Below are 15,256 nucleotides of genomic sequence, written 5' to 3' on the forward strand. Positions count from 1 at the left end.
GGAAAAAGGTTCTGAAAACCGGACCGGACCGGCCGGTTCGACCGGGTTAATCGGAAATTATTCGTATGACCGGTCCGGGTGATTCTTGAACCGTCTTGTAAAAAACCGATGAGAAAATCGGTCGAACCGGCGGTTAACCGAAAAACCGGGTGAACCAGTCCGGTTTTCAAATAAACGGTTTTTCATTATCCATCAAAACGGCGTCAAAAAAAAAAAAAAAAAACGCTTACTGTACTAGTGACTCACCCACCCAACCCATCCATTTCCTCTTCCATTTTCGCACCCTAACCCATAGCTGCCCTAATTTCCTCTTCCATTTTCGAACCCTAACCCGGCAACAAGCTCCACAATTGACGCCGGCAGAAGGAACTCCCGGTCGCGGATCGAAGCTGCTGTCAGCGGCGTCGTCATCTAGTCGTCTGAACTCTGGAGCTTCTGGCATCGGTGTCGTCTGGTCGCCTTGGTCGTCGGTGTCGTCTGGTCGCCCTGGTCGTCGGCGTCGTCGTTCTGGAACTCAGGCCTTCTTGCTCTCTGCCACGGTGAGTGCTTGGGTTTTTGAATTAATTTTTTAATTTGGTTAATTAACTATATGAATTGTTTGTTGGAAGATTGTTAGTTCAATTGTTTTGTTAATTATATGAATTGATGGCTTGATGCAGAGTTCTTCTGCTTTTTTTTTTTTTAACATTCTGTAATTCTGAATTTGCTTAATATAAATTTGATATAAGTTCAATTTTGGATTCTGGATTTTGAATGCTATATAGAATTGATACAATTTTGGGACTCTGGATTTTGAATGCTACATTGACTTTTGCTGAATATAGTTCTGGATTTTAAATGCTGTATGAATTGATATAATTCCAAGGCAAATATTTTCTCAGATCTTTCTTTTCTTATACAGAGCCAACAATGCATATGATGTATCAAGTTATTGCTAGAGAATTGAATTAAAATTCAGTTTCTGTTCATAGTTTTGCTTCTGCTGCTTTTTATTTTGTTATTTTAAGTCCTTATATTTCATGTAGGCCTAGAAAAGTTCAGGTACCCACATTGATACTCATTTGTGTCAACAGCATCAAAATGGTCCTTTAATAATCAATTTTTTGTTCATCAAGGACCAATTTTATGTTTTTGAGGTCTAATTTTATGGAGAAATGTAGCATATTGATAGTGAAGAGACAATTAGATGTCTCATATATCTTTGGGACTAATTTGACCATTTTAGTAATATATATAAATTGATGATCAATTTGATGTCAAATGCATATTCGAAGGACCAAATAAACTTTTGATTATTTGAAGGTCTTACTCATGTTTTGAGCTGAACTCCTTTTGTTTATTTATTTATTCTTTTTAAATGTATTACCTTGATGTTGTGTATGACACTGGGACATAATGGTTTGTTGTTGCATTGCAATCACAGTTAAAGAACATAGCTTACTATGCTTGTGTTAGAATGAGAAATTTGTCATTTTTAATTTTAAGGGTTAATGATGTTTGCTGCAGAAAAGTTTCATTTTGATTATTTTGGGTGTTTCTTTACTTTGGCTACTTCTTTTTGTTGGATCCAAATTTCCCCATTGTGGCGCATGTCCTTATGTTGTTTGATGAAATGCCTCAACGAAGTGATACATTTGTACTAGATGGGTCTTTCACTGTGTAAAAGCTAAAATTTAATTATTTCTTCCATTTCAAGGTTGAGAGTTGTTCCATATTGCTGCTTGGTTGGTTGTTTATTGCGCACTGTCTAACAAGATTAGAGTTCCAACACGTTTATTGCTTCCCTGGTGCTAAAATTAATAAAAATTAGTCATTAATGTATTTGGTCCTTGCGTATGTATTTGTATAAAAAAGTATTTCATCTATTACCAATCAATTTCTCAGTACTCAAGCATTTGTAAACACCGTTTCACTTAAGTTTGCACTAAATTTTTGTTGCTTGCCAGGATAGCACTGAATATCCTGTTATCGTTTGGAAAGCAGTTGGTCTAACCATGATATGGTCAAGGCTAGGTAGGAGAATCCATCTCTCACCATACTTTAGGACTTTGCAGAATGCCTCTCCTGAATCCAGGTAATGCCATGTTATTTCACTCCTAAGGTTTTGCTGTTACGTTCTTTGTTAAATGCTAAATACTGATGATTCTTATAGGTATTAGGTAATGTTATGAAACATATCGGTAACAAAATAAATAAAACTACATCAGATTTCTAAAACCATATATGCTCTCAAAGTTTTAGTGATTTTTCTAAATATAAAGATTCACGTATGTGCTGGGTACCGTTTTTGCCTCTCTAAAGTTTGACTTCCAGAGAAAAAATAATAATAATAGATAATAGGGAAAGTAATAGTTTTAATACCAGCAAGTTGTTAGTAGTGTATAATTTTGTTTTTGATTCAGGTGCCTATCTATTGTTTCTGAAGTATCAAGTTACAAGTCCATTAGTTGTAATATTGGGTTCCAACATTTTTTCACTTCTACAAGACAATTGTCAAAGCTTGACCAGGAACTGAGTACAAAGTCATTCCATCAGTGTTTTCACTCATTGGCCTCTGCTTCACAGAATGTTAGAAGTTCAGGTGCTACATCCGGTGTTAGACATTTTTCGTCTCATGCGTCCAAAGAAAAGAAATCACAAAAGATGCTCTTATATTTGACTGGCTTGGTTTTTGGAATGGTCGGAGTCACCTATGCTGCTGTTCCCTTGTACAGGAGATTTTGTCAAGCAACTGGCTATGGGGGAACTGTTCAAAGGCGTGAGGTTTGGTCGAGTTTGATTTCAAGGCTTTTCTTTTCCTCACCAAATTGATTGGCAACTTCAATTTTGTTTGACAATTTCTTACATTTTCTTCAGACTGTTGAAGAAAAGATTGCACGACATGATAAAGAGAAAACAGTTGCCACAAGGTGTTACTTTCTACTTCTTATATTCTACCTTTTTATTAGTAGATGTTTGCAGGACCTTTTTGTGATTTCTATTTCCTCAGGTTGAAGAATATATGTTTATTAGCAGTAGTTGATCAATTTCCAAGTATCTTATTTAAAAAAAAAAATGTTTTCACTGGTTCAAGTTCTGTGCCACTTTTTGTAATATTGGGAATTTATGCAAGACTACTGTTCTACTATATTTCTTAAGCCCTATGATATATTAGGGTACATTGCACTAAACTTGCTATATCAGCCTTGGGACTTCGCATTTGGTTTTGTCAAGGGACAAGTGAATAATGATTCAAAGTGATATGCTTACAAGGCATTAGTCAATAAACCTCAATTAGGCTCTTCGTTTTAGAAGTTGACTTTGATACGGTTGTAATAGACTGCTAGTTTGATGAGTTACTATATTTTTATCAGGGAAATTGTAGTGCAGTTCAATGCTGATATTGCTGATGGCATGCCATGGAAGTTTATTCCTACTCAAAGAGAGGTTTTTCTTTACTTAACACCTTACTGCATGTATGCTGTATTTCCATCCGGAAATAGAATTATAACTTGTGCAATTCATTGAGGAACTTTTACTTATAATTTCTTGGAACCATTAAGTTTACTTATATTATATTATTCTATTAAAGTTCCATTCTGCTAGCTTGGAGAGAACTGTTGATTATCATATTAAATAAAAAAGCTTGGTTGTCACAATTTAATTTCTCTAGAGACTGATATAGTATTTTCTGATCTGGTTCTAGTTGCATTTACGGTTAACACTTGCTAGATTGGTAATGTAGCATTATTTGGTTATTCTAATAGGTAAGAGTCAAGCCTGGAGAAAGTGCCCTCGCATTTTATACGGCTGAAAACAAAAGTTCCACTCCAATAACTGGTGTTTCTACATATAATGTCACTCCTATGAAGGTAATGACTTGCGATGAATTTTCTGTTATGTTGTATATGGAGACAAATTCTTCATGGTCTTTCTACTATATGATAAGAGCATAATGGCATTTTTTGCTTTTCCTGCTGTTGGAAGTCTTTTGTGTTTCCCGTTTCTGCTGAACTCGTTGCCTTCGGAGATTAACTTTGATTTCTTTCATAGAGCTACCCAAAGTAGCAATTTTAGGGAGGGAAAACTTATAAATCATAAACTCTCTTATACAGGCTGCAGTGTACTTCAATAAAATACAATGCTTCTGTTTTGAGGAGCAGCGGCTTCTTCCTGGGGAGCAGATTGACATGCCTGTAAGTGGTTTCAAAAATAGTTCCTGGGAAACAGATTTACATGCATCCAAAATCTAAACAGTGTATTACTTGTATTGTAGGTATTCTTTTACATTGACCCAGAAATTGAGACCGACCCTAGAATGGATGGTGTCAATAACATAATATTATCATACACTTTCTTCAAGGTTTCTGAGGAGTGAGATCTCTTGAATGTTTACATGAGATTCAAATAACAAGCTTGCTACTTGCTACGACTCAAGGCAAACTATGCTTAGCACATCCATGAAGCTCAAGATATGATTACATATTTCTGGTGATTTTTGAAGGACTGAACTTCATTTGTAATTCAAATTCAAAATAAAGATGAAATTACCTTTTCTCCCGGAAGTTTGCGAAGTTCTTGATCGTTTCCAGAAGGGCTGTTAGAAAACTTTTCCGATCAAGTTTTGAACATTTGAGTTATCAGCGCATGAGGTTGTGAATTACACTGAATCTATTGTCTAACTTGTATTTGTATCATTCAGTATCTCTTTTGCACTATTAGTCGCTTGTAGAACAGTTAAGATAGTTCAATATCTTGCTGAATCAGTGTTACTTCAGTGTCTTGACATTACAATGTGAAATGATAAAGTGAAGTAGTAAAAACCTTTTGATCAAATAACTTTATTATAAGTGGGCACATCGACTCAAATGCGATTAGTCCTTCACTTTATGACATGGTAAAATAGTTGAATTGCCCATTCATATCTTCTAACAGCAAAGTATCCAGGTAAGTGGGTATATTATCTGTCGCACAACAGTCCAAACATTTAATGATGTTTCAGGTTTGAACACTTTTGCCCTCTAAACTTCCATTGGTTAAGGATCAAAGGCATTAAGTGTCAAAATATACAAAATTCACAAAATTCATATAATTCTAAACAATTTTTCAGGTTTTATTAGATTAACTCTTGGCTTCGTCCCAATTTACTATCAAATAAGGAAAATTTTATAGTATTTTTTATTTGGTGTTTAATTTTTGTCTAATTTATTTTTTATAATAAATTTTAAATTTTTAAATTAAATATTAATTATTTTACTTTTTTGACAATTAGACAACAACTTTTAGATAATATAGCAAACAACATTAAATAGAGCGTAATAACAGAAAAGAGAGAGTTGAACCAACTTGAATTAGTCGTAATGTATGAAAATAAATGAATAAATACATTATACAATACAACTTTTAGATAGAGATGTGCCAAATTGAAAAGCAAATTGATCCATATTTTAAATAAGTCAAAAAATATTAGTTCGACTCGACTTGCCTGAGCTAACAAGTTAAAGGGGTTTAATCGTTTGACTTTTACAAAAAAAAAAAACAAATAATACTACATAATTTTAGGAATTTTTTTATTTAATATCCATACAAATAAAACATTATCATACATTCATATATTTTCATAGTAAGTTATTTAAAATCTAAAAAATTAATTAACATATCTATAACAAAATAGTGTATAATATAAACTCATCAAATTTTATATATCAAAAATTAAAAAAGGAGTCGGACGAAACAACTCGTGCCTACTTGATCCAAGACTGTTTCAGTCTCATAAGTTATTTAAGCCAAGCTAAATTGACCTGTTTTTAAACAAGTCGTTTCTTTTTTACAAGCGAACCGACGAACCCACAAAATGCAGCTCATTTTAACAACTCTACTTTTAGAATATATTTTGTATCATCAACCATTATAGGGGAGTAAAAACTAAAAAGTGGTTCCATTTAAAGTGCTTTGTGATATTCAAGCATTAGTATCTTTATCATAAAATATTGTGACTGTTATTAAGACTTTGTTGTGTGCAATCCTTTATATTTTACCAGATCGAAAATAGAATTCTGTTTCCACTTTAAAATTTACCATAAAAAGATCTTTATTTCTATCCTATTTTCAACGATGATTTTTTTTCATTTTCATCTTTATCTTCGGATATCTCCACAGATATCCATTGTCATCACTAGTTAAAATATGTATTCCGCTAAAGATTGAATTACAAGAAAACAAAAGCATTGGCGGTAGTGAACTGAATTTGCTTACTAATACAGTGTTGATAAGAATGGTAGTTAGTTGAGATATAATGGTCAGATTCTGTTAAAATGGGGTCAAATCCATTGTCAAACTTGAAAAGAGAGAGGTGCACTAATTTGTTAAAGTCTTATTGAAGGCTTTATCATTTATAAATATAGATACCCCACAACTTCAAGTGCAAGCATTATAAATTTATTAGGTTGATTTTCCATTTTTCAACCTAACGAATTGGACGACATTTTGCTTACCCTTAACAAAGCCAAAATCAATATAATCCTTTTAGCCTTTTTACTTAACGGCTTCAAGAAGAAACATTTGAAAGCTGGTTGTTAACAACCTCTTGGTCCTTAATTACTTTTTTTGAGCTTTCTTAATTCTTGTTAGGTGTGTCTCATGCTGTGGAAATGAAAGTGACTAATAGCTCCAAGCATGTGCTTGAGTCAATCACATAAAACTTCAATTTCACATATGTGAGTATATGTTTGTAAGTATTGAAATTTAGAATTTGAAATACAAAACTTAGAATATGGTGCAATTTCAATATAATAATCTGTGTGTCGACCCAAGTGATCATCATCATCATTTTTATTATTGTCTTTTATAATTTATATGGGAATTGGATTTTTCAGAGTAAAAAGATAAATGAAATGCATTTGAATTGGCGTCATATAGTTAATGTTCATTGCACTTGAGGAATATATATGAAGATTAACTAATTGATTAAAAAGTGAATACAGAGTGTAAGTGTATAACGCAAGTTATCAGCATGGTAAATTATAAGTGGACATGTATTCTGTACAAGAATATAATCTTTTGGTGGCTTTGAAGTATTTAATTTTTTCCTTTGCAAATTACTCTCTCACTTTATTGGATAAATTTTTATGTGTCTTGCAGTTTGTAAGCTTAGATAAGAAATTTAAAAAATTCATAAATATCAGAAACCGAATTGGCCCTTTGAAAAAACATTGGAAACCAATTATTCTAAACTTATTTTTTAGTTATATTCTAAATCTCTTAAAACATTAAATGAATTCAATATCTTTTAAACATAAAATGTGTTCAATGCGAGAATATTTAGTGATTCGTGAGTGGTGTTGAATTCGTGGTCTTGATTGATTGGAAGTAACTTTAAATTTTATATCCTTATTTTGTGATTTAAATGAAGAGAAAGTTCAGAAATCAATATTTTTATTAAAGTTTGGCCAGCACTTAATCAATAAAAAAAATGAATAATTTTACACCATTAAAAATATTAATAATAATTAATTAATAATTACAAATCACAAAATTTACTCACCTCTCACCTTCCTCTTGAATGAATGTTGTTTTTGAATTTTTGATAGCACGGTTAATCACTTAATCTTATCAAGAGGTTGTTCTGTCATTAAATATACTCTTTAGAATAGTGTCTCTGTCTCTTAGGTTGGCTTGATTTTGTTTGAACTTGACAAGACTAACAGTATTTTTTCTTTTAAAAATATTTGGTAACAAAAAAAATTAATAAAAAATAATTAAAATTTATTTTATTTAATATTTATTAATTATTATTAGAAATAATAAATATTAAATAAAATAAGTTTGAATTTTTTTTTGATTTTTTAGCATTACTGTTTTTCTTTTTGGTTATTTTGATCTCTTTACTTCCCTCCTTTGAAAGTCATATACGTACACTATTTAATTATTGAAAATAAAATCCAAATAACAACTTTCTTGTGATTAATAATACTAAGGATGACAAGAAATGCTTATCTTAGTAGTAGGATAAATCATTATTGTTGCGGTTTATTTTACGAGAATATATATTAGGAGATAATAATTTAAAATTATTTTTTTAATATTTATAATTTTCTGTATATAATATATATAGTTATATATTTATTATATTTAATATTATTTAAATATTCTAGTAATAATTAAAAAAATGTAAAACAAAATAAATGACAATTTATAAAATAAGATAATCTTAAATTATTTTAAACTATTTTTTATTGTCTCAAATATTTTTATAATTTTAAGCAAGTCAAAAATAAATTTTTAATACCTTAACTAGAGAATTTAGCATCTAAAAATTGATTCCCAGAAATTATCTATAACAACCCAAATTACTATCGGTCTAATTAGAAAGATAAATATTATTAGAGATATATTAAAAGACTAATATTTTATTTAAAAAAATTAGTTAATGCTGACCTAAATACAAAATAAATATAAAAATAATATTTTTTAACAAGGAATGTATATGGTTTGGCCTGGTCCTAAGACCCAGTTCAGTCTCGAATATTTTAGGGGCTGATTTGATGTGATTTTATTGGGTTTAAGGTCGGGTAAAGGTCTCAATAATAAATCTGATCATTATTTTAAACTGGATTTGGATCAAGGTAAACCCAGTTTTACTGATTATGTGCACCCTAAGAGAACTAAAAAAGGTATATATGTTTTAAATTAATTTCAATATTATGTTATATTAATCATAAGCTTATTGTTTTATTTTTAGTCACACTTGTTGAATTAAAAAACAGCTCAAAAAGGTATCAAATTAGAATTTATAGACAAATTCAAGTTCAAATATTGATATTAATTTTTCAGTAACAAATTTTTTTTTATAAATAAGTGCATCATAAATAAGTTTCTTTATAAATAAATTTTTTTATAAATTATTATTAAAATTTTAAAGACCCGATTTTTATCCGATTTGAACCCAATATAATTGTGGCAAAAACATATTTAAATTTCATTGGATTTAGAACCAGATTAAAATATAAAAAATAAATTTAATGTATATTTAGGATCAGATCTAAGTTAAAAATTTAGGATAAATTCAATTTCACCCGACCCATATAATGATGACGCATATTCTCAACAACATATATTGCACCAAGGGCATATACTATTAGAAAAGAAAAAACTCAGCAAGAGTAAAAGAGCTATTAACAACATAATTATATTATTGTTATAGATGTTGTGTAGCAGGTAAGAAATTTGTAATTTAATTATGAGATTCCAATCGATAGAGAAACAGGGATTTTAATTTCTCAATCATAATATACAAGAATGCAAAAAAAAAAAAAAGAAATACAATAACAGCATATATAGATGTGTATGTGAAGAAGCTGAGGCATGCGGCATTGGTAGGATTATTATTATTATAATATAGAGAGGTTGAAAGCGTCTCTTTGGTTGGATTGACGGCTTCAGCAAGAAACATTTGAAAACGGGCTATTAACAACCTCTTCTTCATCACTCTTTATTTGCTCTTTCAAAAGTAATGAATGTGACTCCTATCAATTGTCACACATATCCCTTCAAATTAACTTTAACTCATTCTTGTTCCTGCTATCCTGAAATAGTGTGTTATATATGAATGTGGCTCGAATAATTTAACTTCAAAAGCTATAGCTAACTCAAATTAAAATGGAAGGGTTGTCTATGACTTTAAAAAAAAACATGAATGTAAGTTTAATACTGTGAAGATGAGGATATTTAGATGATTGAGTGGATATACTAAAATTTATGACAGGACACTTATTGTGTATATATATGATTGTTGTATCAAGAAATAAAGTTGGTTCTTATGGGGAAACAAAAAGAAAAACAAAGAAACGGAAGAGTCTTCCAATGATGAACAACATTGAAATTCATCATCAGCAAAAGTTGTTAATATTATTATGTACTTTTGCCCTATACAAGTAGAAAGTAAATATTAATATTTTAAAATTGATAATGTCATTCTTAATTTAAAGATGTTATTCTCTGATATATATATATAAAAAACTAATTTATAGCAATTTTTAATTTGTTATCTGACTGAGAGATCAATTTGTAACAGTAGTAGTATTCAAAAGTCAAAACTGTGTTTGAATGTGTCTTCAGAAACATTATTATTAGTTTTACTCATTAATACTTAAAGTGAAACAGACAAATATTGTTGTTATTAATCAAACAACAGATCAGACACATAAGAGTCTCTCTTCTCCAAATTTATTATGAAATCCAAGGTGCTACATTACTTATTAATTAATGTGAATTGGGGCAGCAAGTATATGTTAATTAATTCCTCACATAATAACATAATACTATAGGTATATAATAGGATTTCATTTGAGAAACGAGGAATTTATGAGGGGGTTGAGACTTGAGAGGGAGGTTTAATCAGAAAGTTTGGTGCAAAAGAGAGCATGAAAATCCTAGAGCATGCTGGTGATGTGGCAACAGAATAATGAAAAAGAAAAATATTATTCAGAAAGTTACCAACCTCCAAACTTGTTCCCTTTTTCCCACTATTTATATGCTCTCCTCTCCTCTCCTCTCCTCAGTAGCTGCAACACACACACGTATTATTATGGAGAAAGCTAGCACTAAATCTTCTTTGAAGGTTGGGAATTAAATTAATGAATATAATAATAGTATTTTCATTCTTTAATTTATGTTATGTTATGTTTTCTTTACCCTCCCTCTTATATTCTTAAGCCTAACAACAGTAGTGTATATATTATGAAATTCAATTCTAGCTAACTATTATTACTTGTTTTCCATGCATGGCTAAATTAGTTTGTGAAGAACACTTCACAGTCTACTGCAGCTCAATGGAGCATTACTAATAATAATGCTAGAGGAATGGTGAGACATATATATTGGTTCATCATTATTGTTATACTTTTAGTTTGATCATAAAATAATAAAATTGATCTTCCACGGAATAATAATAATAATAATAATAATAATAATAATAATAATAATAATAATAATAATAATAATATACACGTAAATCTAGTATAACTACATTATAATGATTACACATTAACTATTAAGTGTTGTTAAAATTAATTTTTTTTTTATATTTTGATAATTTTTTTAAGCAAAAATTTTTAAAAAACGTTGTTTAAGAATAAAAAAAATATTACTTTAATTTTAACAATATTTTTTAAAATACTATAATCATAGTAACATAGTCATATTAAATTAACTCATATATATATATAATTTGCAACTCCAATTTCTAATTAAGAGAAGCTAGCTAAGTTATTGATGATTTATATATTAAGATACTTCTTCTGCACTTGTATGTCCCAGCCCATCATCTTAGTTCTTAAGGTTGAAGTTATGAGAGTGTAAAGTGTCAACTATGTCACATCTTAACAACACTGAAAGAAATTCTTAATAAGAGAATATATATGTTACTTGACTTTACTAGATGGTCATGATGCAACAATTTTAATTTCAATTAATTACCACCTTATTAGCTTGTGGCACAAATAAACTAACTATTCACTAAATCACTACTGTTTTATCACACTCGCATGCAGGAAATTATTATTTAGATAAAATAAAAGCCCGGTCTCATGCATGCAACCGCATCTTATTATATTAGTTACTAATTAGTATCCCATTATTCTACCTTTCCAATGTATATATCAAAGTATTAGTTGTCTCTTACTTCATTCACGCAGTGCACCAAACAAATTTATCCATGCATTTTTGTCCTTCTCATTTGATTCTCAGACATAATTGTGACTTGTGCTAGCAGTGTATATAAAGTGGGCCCCCAGGTGTATAATCTTCATTATTTGGCCCCCTAAATGATCAACTAATTATACTATAAACTTTGCATAAAATTAATGTTGGTCCCTTTTTGGATGGGGCTAGCTCCGACCCTGAATTGATGAGTACATGCACACATGGAACAGGGCTTATATAAATTTACTCTTCTCACCGGAATATATATAATTAGTTTGTTAACATTAGACATGTGTGACCACTTCAACTTTAATTTCTCACTGATAGAATTGTGAACCATGCAGTCCTTTTCCATGACTTAGATCAAGTACATGCATCACCACAATATGGATCCCATAATAAGTTTTCATCTAATAATAATTGCCTAATTTCATTATTATTATTTGTTTATTATGATGTCTTACCATTCTTTGTGCATTGTCCTATAGGCTATGAGTTTATTTCGCTGAATTTTTAAGAAAAGATCTTATTTTTAGTTAATTTTTAAAAGATTTTATGAAAAAATAAAAGTAATTTTATTTTTGAATATTTTATACAAAAAATTTTTTTATTTATCAATTATATTTGGGTATAACAATATAAAAGTATTTTTTTATTATATCTTTTTTTAAGGAAAATAGATCTTTTAAAAAAAGATATAAATTATAGCTTTTCAAAAAAAATCTTTTTATTTTTTTGGTGCTTTTACTTTTATTACTAAAAATTTGCCAAACACGCTAAAAAATAAAAAAATCTTTTTTTATTAAATTTTTTTATCAAAATAATGGCGCCAAAATAAATACTATACATGATTATTTTCTTTTAATATAAGTAATGTATTGTGGCTTCTAAAAGTGAACTTTTTCTTTTTAATATTGTATTACTAGAAGTCAAATCCTTCGTCATGAACCAATCTGTATGTTAAACACAACTATGACTATTTATAAAACGCCAATGACGTTTTGTGTTTTTTCAATTAAAATAATATTTTTTAACAAAATGTCAGTGACATTTTGTGTTTTAATAATTAAAATAATATTTTTTATTACAAAACGTTAGTAACATTTTGTTCTTTTATGATTAAATTTTTTTTATTACAAAACGTTAGTGACGTTTTGTGCTACTACCACAACCGTGTAAAATACTAAAATGATCAAATATTTTTGTATTTCTCATTAAAATTATTCATATATAAAAATTTTAGCCTCTAAAAGTAGACATGATTGTTATTATTGGATATATATATGTTTGACAGGCAAGAGATGAAGTCAAAGATAGGTTCCATGAGAAGAATAACAAGGTTAGTTCCTACTTCATTATACCAATATCTGGGTGAGTCATTAATTAATAATTATGTGTGTTGATGATGTGTAGAGCTCATCATCACAGTCAAGGAAGTCATCTCCTCCAAAAGAAAATACAAAACCACAAGAATTCAAACTCCACACCCAAGAAAGAGCTGTCAAGCGCGCAATGTTCAACTATGCAGTAACATTCATTCAAATATCTAACCTTTCCTCAAAATCAATACTGCTTTTTTTTTTTGTGCCTAATAACTTTAATTTGCATGCACACCACATACAGGTCACTACAAAATTTTATCTCATGGAGATACAAAAGAGACAAGCAGAGAAGTTGCAGAAAGTATTTAATACTCCCTTCATTTTTAAATCATTAACATTTTTACTTTCTTTATATTAAAAAATCAATGTGCTTAAACTTATTTTACATCTGAATACATTAGTTTTTCAATATATAAAAAAAGTCAAAGCCGTTATAAAAATTTAGATAAATTAAAGATTATTATTAAAGAAATAATCCGTTCCAATGTATGTAAAAATATCATGGAGCAGATGATTGAAGAAGAAGAGATTCGGATGCTAAGGAAGGAAATGGTTCCAAGAGCTCAATTGATGCCTTATTTTGATAAGCCTTTTTCCCCACAAAGGTATACTCAAAAAGAACAAGTGAACGGCATTTATATATTATCTTGAACAAAAATACTATTTGTACACCAAAATCGGTCATTAAAATCAGCTACCAATGTATTTATGTATAAATATTTATGGTTTAATTTATTTTCAATGTGTATTTATATTCTAGCATATATTTAACACTGGTAGCTGATTTTAGTATACACGTGGTAGCTGATTTTAGTGTACACGTAGCATAACTCTATGTTGAAATGTACTCAATAATCTGAATTGTTAATAATAATAATATAGCAGGTCAAATAATAAGACAGTGGGAAGTAGAGAATCATATTCATGCCTGCACATGATGAGTAGCAAGTGCTTGAGGTGCTGCAGCTTGGGTAACGAATTCCACAACTTGCACCACTCTCTAAAGCCCGTCAACTAACACCTTCAATTGCCCTTATTGCATGCATACATTTCATGCATCAATGTTGTACACTATAGAAACCAACCTTCAGATTTTTGTACTATACCATGCATGCCACCATAACCTAGTTGTTCCACTTAATTAGGCCCCGCAATGTTTTTTATTTTCTTTCTTTTTTTTTATTTTGACAAATAAAGACGAATCATGTTTTGATTGCGTCATTTAATTTGATGATATTGGTTCTTCAGATTAATTACCATGCCTTGTATTGTACCAATTGGAAAACAAGTGATGATGATGATGATGAATAGAATCATTACAGCTATTTTGATGTCTTGTATCTTCTTGTACAATTTAATTTATTTCCTTCCTACTAATCTTGATTTTAAGCAATTCCTTTGCTCTAAACCATTGCTCTCCTTCACAGTTACTGTGTACGAAACATTTGACTCCACTATTATTTGAGACGTATGCTTGAAAGCATTTGGGATAATTATAAGAGTTTAATTTTCACCGTATAAAATATTTTATATAATTATCTAATTTTTAGATAATTATTTACGTGGTCAATATAAAAATAATAATTTTTGTTAACGTAACTATACATAATTAAGTATACATGTAAATTTGTTTTATATTAACAGTATATTAAAATTAAATTTTAATTATAATACAACAATATTATTAATACATTAAATATTATTTACATTAGTATAAAAATATAATTATTATTAATCAATTATATATTTCAATTATTATCAACTAACGACAAAAAATTGTATTAGTTGTTAAAAAAATAATAATATCAAAATATATATATCAAAATTACTAGTATTTTTTTTAATATACAATATCCATTTTATAGTGTGTGTTTTATTTATTTTTATTTTTTTGGTTTTTCACGATATCCCTCGATTCGACAGTACAATGACTAATCTATTGCGGTACTGAGCTTCACTTAAGGATTTGTCGTTGACCAATGGGTTGCTGCATGCACAAGGTAAGATTCAAATTTCCTTCGTCTTACTTAAGCAGACTAATGAGTTAACCACTAAACCAACCCAACTTGGTGTGTGTGTTTTATTTTTATTTTGGCATTGGTTATGCTCCAATGCGTCTGGAGCATGGGCTTAGCCAAATGGGCTACTTTGAAATGAGATGGGCTACTACTTTACATTCATTTATGACAAATGAG

The 15,256-nt window shown here is 29.5% G+C and overlaps 2 protein-coding genes across 4 annotated transcripts; both read left to right on the top strand.

The window, feature by feature from the left end:
• Nucleotides 1–231: 231 nt before the first annotated feature.
• Nucleotides 232–4,815, top strand: LOC112791672 (cytochrome c oxidase assembly protein COX11, mitochondrial). Its single transcript, XM_025834591.3, has 8 exons — nt 232–539; nt 1,947–2,074; nt 2,403–2,763; nt 2,857–2,909; nt 3,354–3,426; nt 3,747–3,851; nt 4,095–4,175; nt 4,256–4,815. Exons 2-8 carry the CDS (start codon nt 1,995–1,997, stop codon nt 4,355–4,357), a joined length of 855 nt encoding a protein of 284 aa, XP_025690376.1. The 5' UTR covers nt 232–539; nt 1,947–1,994; the 3' UTR covers nt 4,358–4,815.
• A 5,664-nt stretch (nt 4,816–10,479) lies between these two features.
• Nucleotides 10,480–14,386, top strand: LOC112791673 (microtubule-destabilizing protein 60). 3 transcript variants are annotated; one of them, XM_025834593.3, is made up of 7 exons: nt 10,480–10,597; nt 10,774–10,842; nt 12,974–13,018; nt 13,093–13,206; nt 13,303–13,362; nt 13,572–13,666; nt 13,947–14,386. In XM_025834593.3, the coding sequence occupies exons 1-7, from the start codon at nt 10,511–10,513 to the stop codon at nt 14,077–14,079; spliced, it is 603 nt and encodes a 200-aa protein (XP_025690378.2). In that variant the 5' UTR covers nt 10,480–10,510; the 3' UTR covers nt 14,080–14,386. The 3 variants fall into 3 exon arrangements, with proteins under 3 accessions (XP_025690378.2, XP_025690377.2, XP_025690379.1); XM_025834592.3 differs by having other exon boundaries at nt 10,483–10,597; nt 13,944–14,386; XM_025834594.2 differs by lacking the exon at nt 10,774–10,842 and having other exon boundaries at nt 10,526–10,597; nt 13,944–14,386.
• Nucleotides 14,387–15,256: the final 870 nt, after the last annotated feature.

Source organism: Arachis hypogaea, chromosome 3, assembly GCF_003086295.3.
Source record: "Arachis hypogaea cultivar Tifrunner chromosome 3, arahy.Tifrunner.gnm2.J5K5, whole genome shotgun sequence".
Classification (NCBI taxonomy): Eukaryota; Viridiplantae; Streptophyta; class Magnoliopsida; order Fabales; family Fabaceae; genus Arachis; species Arachis hypogaea.